The sequence below is a fragment of the Suncus etruscus genome, chromosome 2 (genome assembly GCF_024139225.1).
Source record: "Suncus etruscus isolate mSunEtr1 chromosome 2, mSunEtr1.pri.cur, whole genome shotgun sequence".
Taxonomy (NCBI): Eukaryota; Metazoa; Chordata; class Mammalia; order Eulipotyphla; family Soricidae; genus Suncus; species Suncus etruscus.
The window spans coordinates 57107326-57122323 of NC_064849.1; the positions used below are offsets into that span (position 1 = coordinate 57107326).

General features: G+C 37.6%; 1 protein-coding gene and 1 non-coding gene across 2 annotated transcripts in view; both read right to left on the reverse strand.

Annotated features, from left to right (window-relative positions):
• Positions 1-14998, reverse strand: part of NUBPL (NUBP iron-sulfur cluster assembly factor, mitochondrial) — a 227027-nt gene that overhangs the window by 142330 nt on the left and 69699 nt on the right. The window contains exons 5-6 of the mRNA XM_049766761.1: positions 130-169; positions 1-39 (exon numbers count right to left, since the gene is read on the reverse strand). The exon at positions 1-39 is cut by the window's left edge and continues 52 nt beyond it. Of these exons, the coding sequence (XP_049622718.1) occupies positions 1-39; positions 130-169 (79 nt within the window). The remainder of the gene's footprint in view (positions 40-129; positions 170-14998) is intronic.
• Positions 9965-10093, reverse strand: LOC126002695 (small nucleolar RNA SNORA51). Its single transcript, XR_007493367.1, has one exon. It is a non-coding gene; the product is annotated as a small nucleolar RNA SNORA51 (small nucleolar RNA).

Consider the following 14998-nt stretch of genomic DNA (forward strand, 5'->3'; position numbering starts at 1 on the left):
ACTGGTGTACTCTCTTCAACCAAGAAGCCCATAGACATACTGTAGTAGTAAACCAAAATAACAACTGATTTATAAAACGTAGTCAATATTACTCTGCAATATAACATAAAATATAAAAGATGTGCTCACCAAGCAATACCATAATTTAAAAGAGGCCTCATTAGGTTTCCTGGAATGAGAAAAAAAATATTTTAGGACACTGTGTTTATATATAAACATACTGACTTATTTTCTCATCAGTGTCAAAATACAAATAGACTATTTATATTGCTGCTCTGTAACTCCCAACTAATTCATTTCAATTTGCATCAGTTTAAACATTATATCAAAAATCAAATTTTACTCCCAATAAATACACCACCTAGAATAGTTGGGTCTGGGGGCTTGTAGCTCCATGTGCACAGTCAGGAGAAACCCCCAATCACAGAGTCAAGAAAACCCTGAGCAATGCTAAGTGTTCCCCCAAAACAAACCAAAAATACTCATGCAACAAACACAACGACAAAAATTAAAACTAGAGGACTCACACTTCCTAAGTTCAAATTTTACAAAAGCACCAGGGAGATTGCTCAAAGAGATGGAGAACATGCTGACTATGAATGAGGTCTTAAATTTGATCCATGGCAAACTTCCAGTTCTAACCATTGTAACCCTGGTAGGCCCTAGCACCAACAGTGGCCTTGAGGACCCTTAAGTATTACTAGGTATAGCCCATATAGATATAATAATAGATGACTATCTTAAAACAAAGCTACATTAATCAAAGCAGTATAATACTGGCATAAAGGTAACATATAATTAACTAGAATAGCAAGCTCAGAAATATATCTGCATTTATCTGACAGAGAGGCCAAGATTATTCAATTAGGTAAGGTTATTTCTATTAACAAACAATACTGGAAAAACTGAATATCCAACAGGCAAGAGAATTAAATTAGACCCTTACCTAATATCATATACAAATATGCAAAAATTAACTCCAAATATATGAAATACCTAAACATATAAGACAACGTAACTCGGGGCCGGGTAGGTGGCGCTGGAGGTAAGGTGTCTGCCTTGCAAGCGCTAGCCAAGGAAGGACCGCGGTTCGATCCCCCGGCGTCCCATATGGTCCCCCCAAGCCAGGGGCGATTTCTGAGCACATAGCCAGGAGTAACCCCTGAGCGTCAAACGGGTGTGGCCCAAAAACCAAAAAAAAAAAAAAAAAAGACAACGTAACTCTTAGAAACATGTCAAAATCTAGATTTTCAGACCAATGGATCAGAATATAATATCCAATGATTAACCCCCAATTACATGGTCAACTAATCTTTGAAAAAAGCCAAGAATTTGAAATAGAACAAAAACAGTGTCTTCAACAAATGGTGTTGAAACAATTGGATCACCACACCACATGTGAAAAATTAAAGATTGATCCATTTCTAACACCTTACACACAAAAAAAATCAATTCAAGTGGATTAAAAACCTTGAGAATAAATCCAAATCCATAAAGTTCATTGAGAAAAACATAGGCAGAACAGTCCAAGATTTAGACCTCAAAGAAGTCTTCGATGACAGGATGCCAATGGCTAGGGCTATGGCAACAAATCTAAATAAATAGGACTACATAAAACTAAAAAGTTTCTGTATGGCAAAAGAAATACAGGCTTAAATTAGAAGGCAGATAATTTATTAGGAGAAAATTTTTGCACTCGACACATCAGATAACGGTTTGATATCTAGGATATACAAAGTACTCTCAAAAGTTAACTCCACAAAACTTAAAAGCCCCATCAAAAAATGGGGAGAGGAAATGAACAGACACTTCTCTGAGAAAGACCAACAGATGGCCAAAAGACACATGAAAAAATGTTCATCATCACTTATCATTAGGAAAATGCAAGTCAAGACAACAATGAGGTATCTCACACCTATGAGGATGGCACATATCAAAAATAATGGGAACAACTCTGTTGGCAGGGAAGTGGTGAGAAAGGAATTCTCATACAGTTTGTGGGAATGCTGCCTGGTCCAACCCCTATGGAAAACAGTATGGAGCATTCTCAGAAAACTCGAAATTGAGCTGCCATGTGACCATGCAATCCCCCTTTTGAGTACCTACACCATAGGTTCAATAGTATAGTGAGAAGGAAACAAACTGAGTGGAAGAGGAGGAACACAAAAGCCTATAGAATCTCTTATACTTCAAAGAGATCTGCAGCAACAGGTACAGCTGTTCAGACTGAGCAGGTATTCAATCACTGCTCTTCAGAATATTCACTATAGAATGTTTTATTTCTTTTTTTTTTTTTTTTTTTTTTTTTTGGTTTTTGGGCCACACCCGTCATTGCTCAGGGGTTCCTCCTGGCTGTCTGCTCAGAAATAGCTCCTGGCAGGCACGGGGGACCATATGGGACACCGGGATTCGAACCAACCACCTTTGGTCCTGGATCGGCTGCTTGCAAGGCAAACGCCGCTGTGCTATCTCTCCGGGCCCAGAATGTTTTATTTCTTAATATTAATATGTCTATAATAACTCTTTAACCTTTAGTTCACAAAAAGTGGTTTGTTCACAATGGTTCTTGGAGATATAGGTTGGTCCCCCTAGTTTTGCATTAGTGCTATATCATATTGGATTCCAAATACAGTGTTCATTATAGTAATGTCTTGACAAAATACTCTAATTTATTAATTTTGCATTTTATTATGCCTGCTAATATAATCTAATGTTGATGTCCACAAATACCATTGAAATATGCAACTACATGTCATAGACTCTTGCTACAATGCTCATTCATTGAGTATATCTTTGCAAATTTTTTTCAATTCAAGCTAGTTTACTATTATATCACAATGCACATATTTTCAGATTGCTTTCAGCAAAGGAACCTGGATGCTCAAGACCTGGTAGATGATACTTCATGTGGTTGATTCGATCTTAGTGTTCATTATCATATTAATATTCTAGACTTAAATATTATGATTGTTTTAATGTTCCATGCACAATTCTACCCCAGAAACCTTTCTTCAGCAAAGTTTGCCCTCACTAATGATGATTAGCCTAGGAACTAGAAAACCTTTCCCTCTGATTTGCTCGCCTCATATTTTTTAAGCCCTCAGACCAATTTCACCTGGGTCATTTCTTCAACTGCAACCCTGTCTATGTGTGTGCTGCATGAGTGTATATGTGGGGGACACCTCTATGTCTGCCTAATCTGTATTGTACATAATGCCTGTCTATGTTGTATATAGTCCCTGTTATATATAACCTTTCCTTTTCCCCTCTCAAGTTTACCACTTTACAATTCCTTTTGTATCCTCTCATCCTTTCACCCCTGATCTATTTTTTCTCCCTATTTAACCCTCTTAACACTTAGTTCTTAACTCCTCAGGAACCGGAACATTCTCCCCACTCAACCAACTGCCAGCCTGCTCCTAAAGCCAAAGGACAGCCTCCCAGCCCAAATTATCTTGGCCAGGGAAGAAGCTGCTGCCACCACTGCTGCTGATTCACTCTCTGTGGCCCCTTTTCTCCCATCTCCCTTCACTGTGGACTGTTGCTCACTACCAGATTTAGCTCCAGAGAGACTCTGAGCTCAAGGACATGACCTGATCCCTGACTTCTGCAAACCGTTTTCAGACTACACAAGACCACATCGCAGGTTGAACTGTGCTCTGAATTTTATTCCCCAACCTAGACTATTTCAAAAGACTAAAAGGAGATATAAATATTTCCTTTGTATATTTCTTTAGATTTATTTCCTTAATAGGTATAATTCTTAGTATGCATTTCCTTGTGTAGAGGTAGCTTTCCCCATGCCTTTTTTGGATCTACTTAGTAGGAAATTTTAGTAGATAAGTTTCTCTTGGGGTCTGAGTTCAGATTAGAGCCATGTTATAGGGACTGTTTAGTTTTTTATTTTTACCCCCCAAATGCAAAGGTAAGAAAAAATTACAGTGAGCCTTCTAAAATACTAGGATATTTTTTTAAATATTTTTAAAGCAAATAACAAGCTGGTGACAAAGTGGGAAAATTAGCACTCTATGTACATACAGTGTGGTATGGCCATTAAAAATATAGTAGTTCTTAAAAATATTAAAAATAGGGGCCAGCGCGGTGGCACTAGAGATAAGGTATCTGCCTTGCCAGCGCTAGCCTAGGACTGACCACGGTTTGATCCCCCGGCGTCCCATATGGTCCCCCAAGCCAGAAGCAACTCTGAGCGCATAGCCAGGAGTAACCCCTGAGCATCACCGGGTATAGCCCAAAAACCAAAAAAAAAAAATATATATATATATATATATAAAATAGAATTATTACATAATCTAGAAATCACACTTCCTAAGCATACAGTAAATTTTCAAAGGCATAATATAGGATTTCAATGTATTTATTTGTACAACTATGTCCATAGCAGCATTATGCTTAACTAAAATGAATTAACCATTAAAATATATATATTGTGGGGCCGGAGAGATAGCATGGAGGTAAGGTGTTTGCCTTGCATGCAGAGGGTCAGTGATTCGAATCCAAGCATCCCATATGGTCCCCCGAGCCTGCCAGGAGCGATTTCTGAGCACAGAACCAGGAGTAACCCCTGAGCGCTGCCAGGTGTGACCCAAAAAACAAACAAACAAAAAAATATATATGGGCCCGGAGAGATAGCACAGCGGTGTTTGCCTTGCAAGCAGCCAATCCAGGACCAAAGGTGGTTGGTTCGAATCCCGGTGTCCCATATGGTCCCTCGTGCCTGCCAGGAGCTATTTCTGAGCAGACAGCCAGGAGTAACCACTGAGCTATGCCGGGTGTGGCCCCCCAAAAAAAAAACAAAACAAAACAAAACAAAACAAAATATATATATAGTATGCTCCCCTGTATATGATATACTTATAACTGTCAAGTTCATAAAGACAAAAGTAGATAACTGGTTTGAGGGAATAGGAAATAAATGTTTAGTAGATAGTCTTTGTTTTCACTTTCTTCCTTTCAACTTTTTTTGGGGGGTTGGGTGTGTTGTGTGTGTTTTGTTTTTGTCTTAGAGTGTGTGTGTGTGTGTGTGTGTGTGTGTGTGTGACTTTTTTGGGGGGGTTGGGTGTGTGTGTGTTTTGTTTTTGTCTTAGAGTGTGTATGTGTGTGTGTGTGTGTTTTGTTTTTGTCTTACAGCCATACCCAATCAGTGTTTAGAGTTAACTCTTAGTTCAGTGTTCAAGCTTCCCTTCCAACAGTGCTTGGGGAAAGATGAGGTGCTGAGACTCAAATTTGGGATTCCTGCATACAAAGCATACATTCTGCTCTCTGGCCCCAATTTCAGCTTTTTACTTTTAATGTACAGAATTCAGGATTTGAGGATATACTGGTCATATTTGGAGACCATAAATGCTACTCTCATCAAACATGAGTTGTATTAAATAGTTATAACATAATATTATTTATCAAAAAAAATTTAACTAGAGGCCAGAGAGATAGCACAGCAATAGGGCATTTGCCTTGCACACAGCCAATCCAGGACAGACAGTGGTTTGAATACCGGCATCCATGTGATCCCCTGCCAGGGGCGATTTCTGAGGGCAGAGCCACAAGTAACCCTTGAGCACCACCAGGTGTGACCTGAAAACCAAAAAAAAATTTAACTTATAAAAAACTAAGGTGCATTAACAGGGTTCAAATGATAACACAGTGGGTAATGTGTTTGCTTTGCACATGGTTGAACCAGGTTCAATCCATAGCATCCCATGTGGTCCCTAGAGCCTGCCAAAAGTGATTTCTGAGTACAGAGCCAGGAGTAACCCCTGAGCACTTGTCAGGTAGGGCCCAAAGCACCCACACAAAAAATAAATAAATAAATAAAGTGTATTAACTACTTTAAATTCAAGGGGTCCCGAGCAAGAATGATATCTGAGCATAGAGGCAGGAGTAAGTCCTGCACACCACCAGATGGGACCCGAAACAACAACAACAAATACTCCCTGCAAAAAATGCACTTTAAACTTATGATATAAAATAAGAAACTGCATTATAAATCTACTATGGTCAAGCACAAAAAAAGAAAAGAAAATCACACAATCACCAAAATACTCCTATAAAAAGTGTAACAATCCAAGCAGCCACCTCCCCTCTCATTCCTACTACCATATCCTGCTTTTCCACCACAGCCAAGTCAGAAAAAGCATTCAGACCTGATCCAATTTTGACTAGCACTGAGCAAGAAGTAGGACAAAATCATAAAAAATCAAAGGCTGGAGAATTAGCACAATGGTGCTTGCCTTGTACGTAACTGACCCAGGTTCCATCCTGGGCATCCCAATAGCTCCCAGAGCATTGCCAGGTGGGGTGCAAAGACACAAACAAAACAAAGCAAAACAAATTCATAAAAATCCAGCAGAATCATGTATTCAAATTTCTTCACATGCTCTTTAGGTTCTGCCTCCTTTAATTAAAGCCAAAACTTGTTAATTATAGATGAAGCATATAAGTATGGCTTACACAAGAAACACTGTTGAACTCTATACACTGAATCTTTACTTAAAGAAAAGGTCATAGACTCTCATTAAGAGTAATGTATAGGGGTCAGAGAGATAGCAGGGAGCTAAGGTGTTTACCTTGCATGCAGAAGGATGGTGGTTTGAATCCAGGCATCCCTTATGGTCCCCCGAGCCTGCCAGGAGAGATTTCTGAGCATAGAGCCAGGAGTAACCCCTGAACGCTGCCAGGTATGACCAAAACAAAACAAAAAGAGTAAAGCCGGAGCGATAACACAGCAGTAGGGCATTTGCCTTGCACACAGCTAACCCAGGATTGAGCTGGGTTCAAACCCTGGGATACCATATAGTCCCCCAAACCAGGAGAAATTTCTGAACATAGAGCCAAGTATAATCCCTGAGCATCATTGGTTGTGGCCCCAAAACCAAAAACTGAAAAGAAAAAAAAAAAAAAAGAAATACATAAATCTGTTTTAAACTAAAATAAAATGTAAATGTATATAGATAGACATTAAAAAGGTAAGTAATTAATGTCTCTCATTTTAAAAAATTCTTTAGTTTCTGACTGAATGAATTACCCTGTTTAGTCTCCCCAAATCTACTTTAATAATTAACACATATAACTTTGTCAATTTTCTCTAAAGTATCCAGTTTAAATTTTCAAAGTATTCATTGTGGTGTGCTTATTTTCTACTTTTTATTTTCCTCAATTATATACATATGCATATTAAAAACATGCCACTACAAAATGGTTACTAAAAGTTAATAACCCAACCCTTTCCTACCTTTCCTATTTCTTACTTCTCCACTGTCAAACACTGATTTTTTTTTTTTTTTGCTTTTTGGGTCACACCCAGTGACACTCATGGGTTATTTCTGGCTATGCACTCAGAAATCGCTCCTGGCTTTGGGGACCACATGCGACGACAGGGGATCGAACCGAGGTCCATCCTAGTAGCCTAGGAGACGCCTTACCCCTTGTGCCACTGGCTCTGGCCTCATGTCAATGCAGATTTTTAAAAATTCTTCTTTTAATGCCTGTCTCAAAGACAGGCTGGGGGTGGGAGAGGGGGAGATGGGGACACTGGTGGTGGGGAGGTTGCACTGGTGAAGGAGGATGTTCTTTTTAATGACTGAAACCTGACTACAAACATGTTTATAATCATAAAGAAAAAATTAAAATAAAAATTCTTCTTCTGAATTAATTTTAGGCTTACAAAAAGGTGCAGTTAATAGAGCTTTCTGTCATATGCATATCACCTGGTTTTCCATATTGCTACTATCTTACACCACCACAGCACAACAATCACAACCAGGAAATTAACTACGAATACTAATAACCACTATACCCAGTCTCATTCAAATTTTGACAGTTTTCAATGATCTCATAAAATCCAGGTGTGTTCTCATTCTCTCTCCCTTTTTCTTTCTTTCTCTCTTTCTATTTCTGTCTCTCTCGCTCTTTCCTCATCTTGATTTTATTAGAAGGTAGAAAAATACCATATCAAAATTAAAGAATATGAATATCATCTATTTACTTACCCATTGAAACTAATTATCTAAATAGTTTCATTCACTCTGTTGGAAACATAGATTGGAGTACAAACTGAGCATAGAAGTTAAGTATTATGAAGTGAATTCAAATTTATATGGTGAAATCTTACCCATAATATGATGGTTTTGAAGATGAGGACTATTAGATTAATAAGTTTACTTTAAAAATGAAAGAGCCAGAGCAACAGTACAGAGGGTAGAGCACTTGCCCTAAATATAACTTACCAAATTTCAATTCCCAGCATCCTTATCCTTACGTGTTCCTTGAGCCACACCAGAGGTGATTTCTAAATCTAAAACCAGCAGTAAGCCCTCAGGACCTCCAGATACTACCAAAATAAAAAGGCAAAACAACCAACAGCTCTCTCAGCCTTCCAGCCTTTTGGGAGAAAATTTAGAATCTTTAAGAAGCCATTGTCACTTTGAGTACAGGCAGCAGGTCCTGGCCTGCTTTCCAGTCTGTTGGCATCTCAGTCACATCTACTACTAGTATGAATAAATGTTTGTAGCTCAAATCACACAGTCGATTTTGTGTTGTTATAATCAGAGTGAGACACAGGGACAAGTCCAACATCTTTTTAAAAATTGAAAACAAAAATTTCTTTTTTTCTTCCTTTTTTGGTATTGCTGTGGATTGAACCCAGGGTCTCACACATGTAAGGTTCTACAACTGAGCTACATCCCAATCTTTAAAAGCAAAATTTAACACTGAAGAACAATTTTTTTTGAAGAACAATTTTTAATCTACTTTAACAGCATGTCAAATTCCAATTCAGAGAAAATATGTACTTTAAATATTGCTCAGGGTTTACTGCATCATAAATTGTAACTAAAAGCTCAGCAATGTGAGCATATTTTACCATCATATTAAATGTGTTTTTTGCACAATTTAACAGAAAAAAATAAACACTGAATTCCTAAACATTTTCTATATATGCGGTAGAAAGAAAAATTGGAGGCACACTCTTCATTATCTTGAACTATAAATAAGTGAACAAAACTAAATGTCTCTAGTCTAATTAATAATATCAAATTTTAATATTGGTATAGACAGAAGCCATAATAAAATTAATCCTGAAAGACTTCTAACAACTCATAATTGCATATACAAAGTAATTGTTTTGCCTTATAATTTTTTTTCTTTTTTTTTTTCTTTGCTTCTTCTTTTCTTCTTCTCCTCCTCCTCCTCCTCCTCTTCTTCTTCTTCTTCTTCTTCTTCTTATCTTCTTCCTCTTATTTTGAGCCACCTTCAGCTTTGCTCAGGCCTTTCTCCTGCTCTGTGCTCAGGGATCATTCTGGTGATGCTTAGGGAAACATGCAGTACTAGGGGTTAAATTGGGGTTGGCATCATGCACAATGCATGCTTTACTACCTCTACTATTTCTCTGATCCGACTCTTATTATGATGATCAAGTTCGATCTCAGATTTGTATCACTTGGTATACTGGAGATCCGGAGGAAATGGGGAGAGGGGGGTCGGGTGACCCAGGTCCGGGCCCCCCTACCCTAGGCCGGGCCAAGTGGCCCCTGGCACATACGGAGGTCTGCCAGGAGCCAGCCCGTGCAGGCTGAAAATCCTGCCCCCTCGCCTTATAATTTTTAAGGCATCTTTTTATCTTTTTTTTTGTCCCTCCATTCCTGAAAGACTTCTAACAACTCATAATTACAAATACAAAGTAATTGTTTTGCCTTATGATTTTTTTTTTTGCCTTATAATTTTTTTTTTTTTTTTTTTGGTTTTTGGATCACACCCGGCGCTCAGGGGTTACTCCTGGATGTCTGCTCAGAAATAGCTCCTGGCAGGCACAGGGGACCATATGGGACACCAGGATTCGAACCAACCACCTTTGGTCCTGGATCGGCTGCTTGCAAGGCAAACGCCGCTGTGCTATCTCTCCGGGCCCCTGCCTTATAATTTTTAAGGCATCTTTTTATCTTTTTTTTTTTTTTGTCCCTCCATTCACAAGACAGACCTGGCAAAGGGCCTGGTTTGAGGTTTATATGAGGAGCATTTACTGTACCTCCTCTTTCTAGACAATCAGTGTAAAGAACACAGCCTGTGATATTGGGAGGCCTTATCTTTTCTTTTCTTTCTTTCTTTCTTTTTTTTTTTTTTTGATTTTTTTTATATATGTAAAAACGAAACAAAACAAAACAAAACAAACTTCACCAGTGCAACATTCCCATCACAATATCCCAAGTGCCCTTCCTCCCCACCCCTCACTAGCCTGAACTCTAGACAGGCTTTCTACACACACAGAAATCAATGGCCTTTTTATACACCAATAATGATAGGGAAGAAATGGACATTAAGAAAACAACTCCATTCACATTAGTGTCACACAAACTCATATACCTTGGAGTCAACTTGACTAAAGATGTGAAGGACCTATACAAAGAAAATAATAAAACTCTGCTACAAGAAATAAGAGAAGATATACAGAAATGGAAATCCATACCCTGCTCTTGGATTGGCAGAATTAATATAATTAAAATGACAATTCTCCCCAAAGCTTTGTACAGATTTAATGCGATCTCTCTAAAGATACCCATGACATTTTTCAAAGAAGTGAAACAAACACTTCTGAAATTTATTTGGAACAATAAAAAAAAACAAGAATAGCTAAAGCAATACTTGGAAAAAGGAATATGGGAGGTATTACTTTCCCCAACTTTAAGGCATTTTTTTTAATTTTTCAGAAATTCCTTTGCACAAACTCAATAAAAAAATAACAAAGTACTATTTTGACTTAACATTTAATAGAAGTCAAAAAATATTATCAATAGATACTGAGAAAGCATTTGAGAAGATTCTGCACTCATTTATGATAAAACCTCTAATAATATGAGACAGAACAAATTTTATCTCAACAAAATAAAGACCAAATACTATTATATCTTCAGCTAAAACCTTACTTCTTAGTGAAAAGGTTGCTTTATAAATCCAGAACAAGGCATGATCATACACTCTCACTTGAGAACAATTAGACAAGAAGAAAAAATAAAAGAAATGCTGATTGGGGTTGAAGGGTTGACGGCCTACTGGCCCTCAAGCACTACCAAGGTAACCTAGATGATCTCAAATCTACTGTTCAGGGAAGCACTACATCCTCAGAGGCCAGCATTCAACTCTCTGGCCCTGATCAGCTGAGAACCAGAGGGTAGACCCAGGTCTTTGACAACTTCCAAAAACACCAAACTTCAATGTTAAAATAACAAAATATGATTGGTATTATAATAAAAATGTGATTATAGAAAATAGACACAATGTAAAAATAGACACAAGGATCAATAAAATAAAACTTGAAAGCCTAAAATATACCCACAAATCTATTAGTATTTAATCTATAATATGAAATCTCAAACTTACAAAGAAGAAAGAAAGTTTCTTCAACAAATGATGTGGAGAAACTTGTGACATTCCTTATTTATCTGGTTGTTGTTATTGTTGTTGTTGTTGTTTTTATTTCTGCTCTCATATCCTTCTATGTTTTACTAGCAGTCCATTCTATTATTTCTTTGAGCTCGTTGAACACCCTAAACATTTCCACTCTACCTCTATTTCAGAGAGGTTAAGTGGTGAATTAGTACTGATGGGTCTGCAGGATTACAGTCTTGACCCCATCAGGTGGATGAGGTTTTGTGCTGCTTTTCCATGGTTCTTTTTATAGTTTCAAGGTGCTTCTTTCTGTCTAATGTCACTGATAGTCTTTCCCATAGCTAGGGAGATCTGAAGAAAGTTTATGTGGATGAGAGATTATTTTGGTAGGCCATGCCCCATGCCCCATGGCTTCTACCTGTATAGGTGAGTAGAATTTCTCTTTCCTGTAGATCTGGTCCCATGCCACTGTGTGCAGCCTGGTCAGGCTTGGACATGGGGAAACTGGACAACTATATGTAAAGAATGAAACTGGACTACTTCTTTAACACAGCTTAAATAGATTAAAATTCATTAAAGACATATATAATATCAGAAACTACTACAGAATAAAAATCTGAGCAGTTGTGAACTCTCATAAAGGCTTTTTCCTTTGGGGAGAGAGGAAACAACCCTTCCTTTGACAATGAAAAGGACTTAGATATCCCCACCCAATCTGCATTCAGATCAATATTCTTGTTCAGGTCATTCTGGTAACTAATAATGGACTGAGCAGACTTCTAAGGTAAGTTATGGACAATAAAGGGTCAGTTCTAAAGAGAGGGTATACAGGAGGTCAGTGGGAATATAAAAAGATACCTGTTATCACTAATAATTATCAGAAAAACACAAATCAAAACCATACCACCTCATACATAAGAATGGTTTATGTACCAGATTGATAATACAGCAGGTAGAGTGTTTGCCTTGCACATGGCTGATTGGATTCAATCCTCAGTAGCACAAATGGTACACTGTCCCCCATCAGGAATAATCCCTGAGCACAGAAGATTAAGTCCTGAGTATAACTGGGTGTAACTCAAACACCCCCCTAAATAGATGGTTTATATCAAAATGAGCAAATGTCATACCTAAGAAAGAGCACAGATTAAGGTGCTTGCCTTGCATCCACTAACCTCAGTTAAAATGCCCAGAACCATATACAGGTCCCCAAAGTAAAGTGAGGGGTTACTTCTGGTCACTGAACTAGGAAGAGCCCATGAGCATACTAAGTGTGGACCAAAATTTACCCCCAAAATAAAAATGACATTCATGAAACATGGATGGTGACGAGGAAGTTTTCACAGAAAGTCACATAGCCCTGTATTTAACAGTTTGAGAAATCATTACCGTAAGCTATCATAGCAAAGATCATTATTTTTTATCTTGTATCTTCATGATAGTTCATTCATCAAAGCCAAAAAATTAGTATTATAAGTTACTAAACAATTTCAATTGCCATATTCCCTCATAGAATGAATAACTGCATCCTTCTCATTCTATTACAACAAAGTACTATAATTTCTAAAAGGTGTGAATTTAATTAATGGGCTGTGTATCATCAGTGTAATTCAAATAGATTTATAATTGACTGCTTTTACATTACAAATCATCAAAACCAGACTAGACACTGTAACCAAATCTAACTGAATAGCTAGGTAAAAAAGAAAATTGTCGAAAGAAAGAGAGCTTTAAATCATTCTGTGAAAGTTGACAGCATTAAATGTTCCAGGTATAAATCTGATCTAAAAGCATTTCTTCTTTGTGATTCCACTGTTCATAGACAGTCAGTTAAGCAGCAGCTATCCCCTTTTAGTTAGTATTAGCAATAAGCCTGAAAAATAAATCAATATTCTATTGTTTTTTTTTCAAAATAAGATATTTAAGTATAGTTGAGCAACAAAGCTCAGAAATTGTATCTCTTTACAAAGATCACAACTTAAAATAATATAACTAGATATTAAATTAGTTTTTAAGTGAGAATGAAACTTAAGTCAAAAATATGCAAACTCGAGGCAACAGTAATAGTATAGCACGTAGGATGATTGCCTTGCACGCAGCCAACCAGGATTCAATTCCTGGCATCCCATATGGTCTCCTGAGTCCAACCAGTAGTAATTCCTAAGCGGAAAGCCAGAAGTAACCCTTGAGCATTGCTGAGTGTGGCCCAAAAACAAACAAACAAAAAAAAAAAAACTCAGGGGCCAGAGGGGTGACACTAGAGGCAAGGCATCTGTCTGCCTTGCAAGCGCTAGCCTAGGACAGACCGTGGCTTGATCACCAGTAGTCCATATGGTCCCCCCAAGCTAGAAGCAAATTCTGAGCACATAGCCAGGAGTAACCCCTGAGCATCAATGGGTGTGGCCCAAAAACCAAAAAAAAAAAAAAAAACCTCAACCTCATATTATTAATTTCAATGAGCTTACAATCAAAAATCTAAAAACCAGAAAGCAGGAATATTTATTGCATAGTCTCATAGCCCACTTTTCAATTCTTTTTCTTTCTCAAAACAAAATACTTTCATATGAGAAATCAGACTCAATAAAGAGAATTATCTTCTCTTAGGAAAACTTCAAGTCATTGGGTGAAATATAGTATTTCTAAGAATTACCCAGGAAAGATTTTACACACCCTACTAAGGGGTTATGGGATATGGTTCAGTAAGACAGCACCTGCTTTGATTGTGTAAGAACACAGATTCAGTCCCAGCACCACTGCTCACAGTGGAGTACAATCACTGATTCTGCTACAGTGAACACCAATGATCACCACCAAGTGTGTGACCACTCAGGCAAATAGAAGAGAAGGGAGTTCCATACTTGTTTCCCTAAAAGGATTTAGAAAAAAAAAAGTGGAATAGAATAATAACTATCTACCCTAGGGATATGATTATCCTCCTTTTTCAGGTGTATGCAACAACAGCACAACTACCACCAAAGTACTAATATTCCTCCACCAACACTACTATTTTGAGAAACCCTCATACTCTTTAACAAAATGAGTGGGACAATTTACATATATATACACATAGGGTATATGGCTGCTTCTATTTTTGTGCACTCCCAGCAACACTATTGCTCACCATTTTGATGCTTTCATTCTCACAGGTTAGAGGTGGTAACTGCTCATTTTGATTCGAATTTTTGATAAGTAATAATAAATACCTTCATGTGCCAAGTGGTCATTGATATATCTTCTTTGAAAAAGTGTCAAGTTCTTTCACCATTTTTTGGTTATTTGAATTTTATTGCTGTGTTTTGGATATCTTGGGTGTTTGTATTGCAAGTATTTCCTCCCATTCAGCAAGATGTCTCTTTGTTTCAATGACTATTTTACTGTACAGAAACTTTTTTGTTTGTTGTAACTATATTTTTGCTGTTATTTTGTCAATGGAGTTACAAGACTGAGAGTTTTGTTTCTATGCATTTTATAATTTTGTGCCTAATATCCAAGTCTATACACAGCAGTAGGGCATTTGCCTTGCATGCAGCTGACCCAGGACAGACGCGGGTTCAATCCTCAGCATTCCATATGGTCCCCAGAGCCAGGACTGATTTGTGAG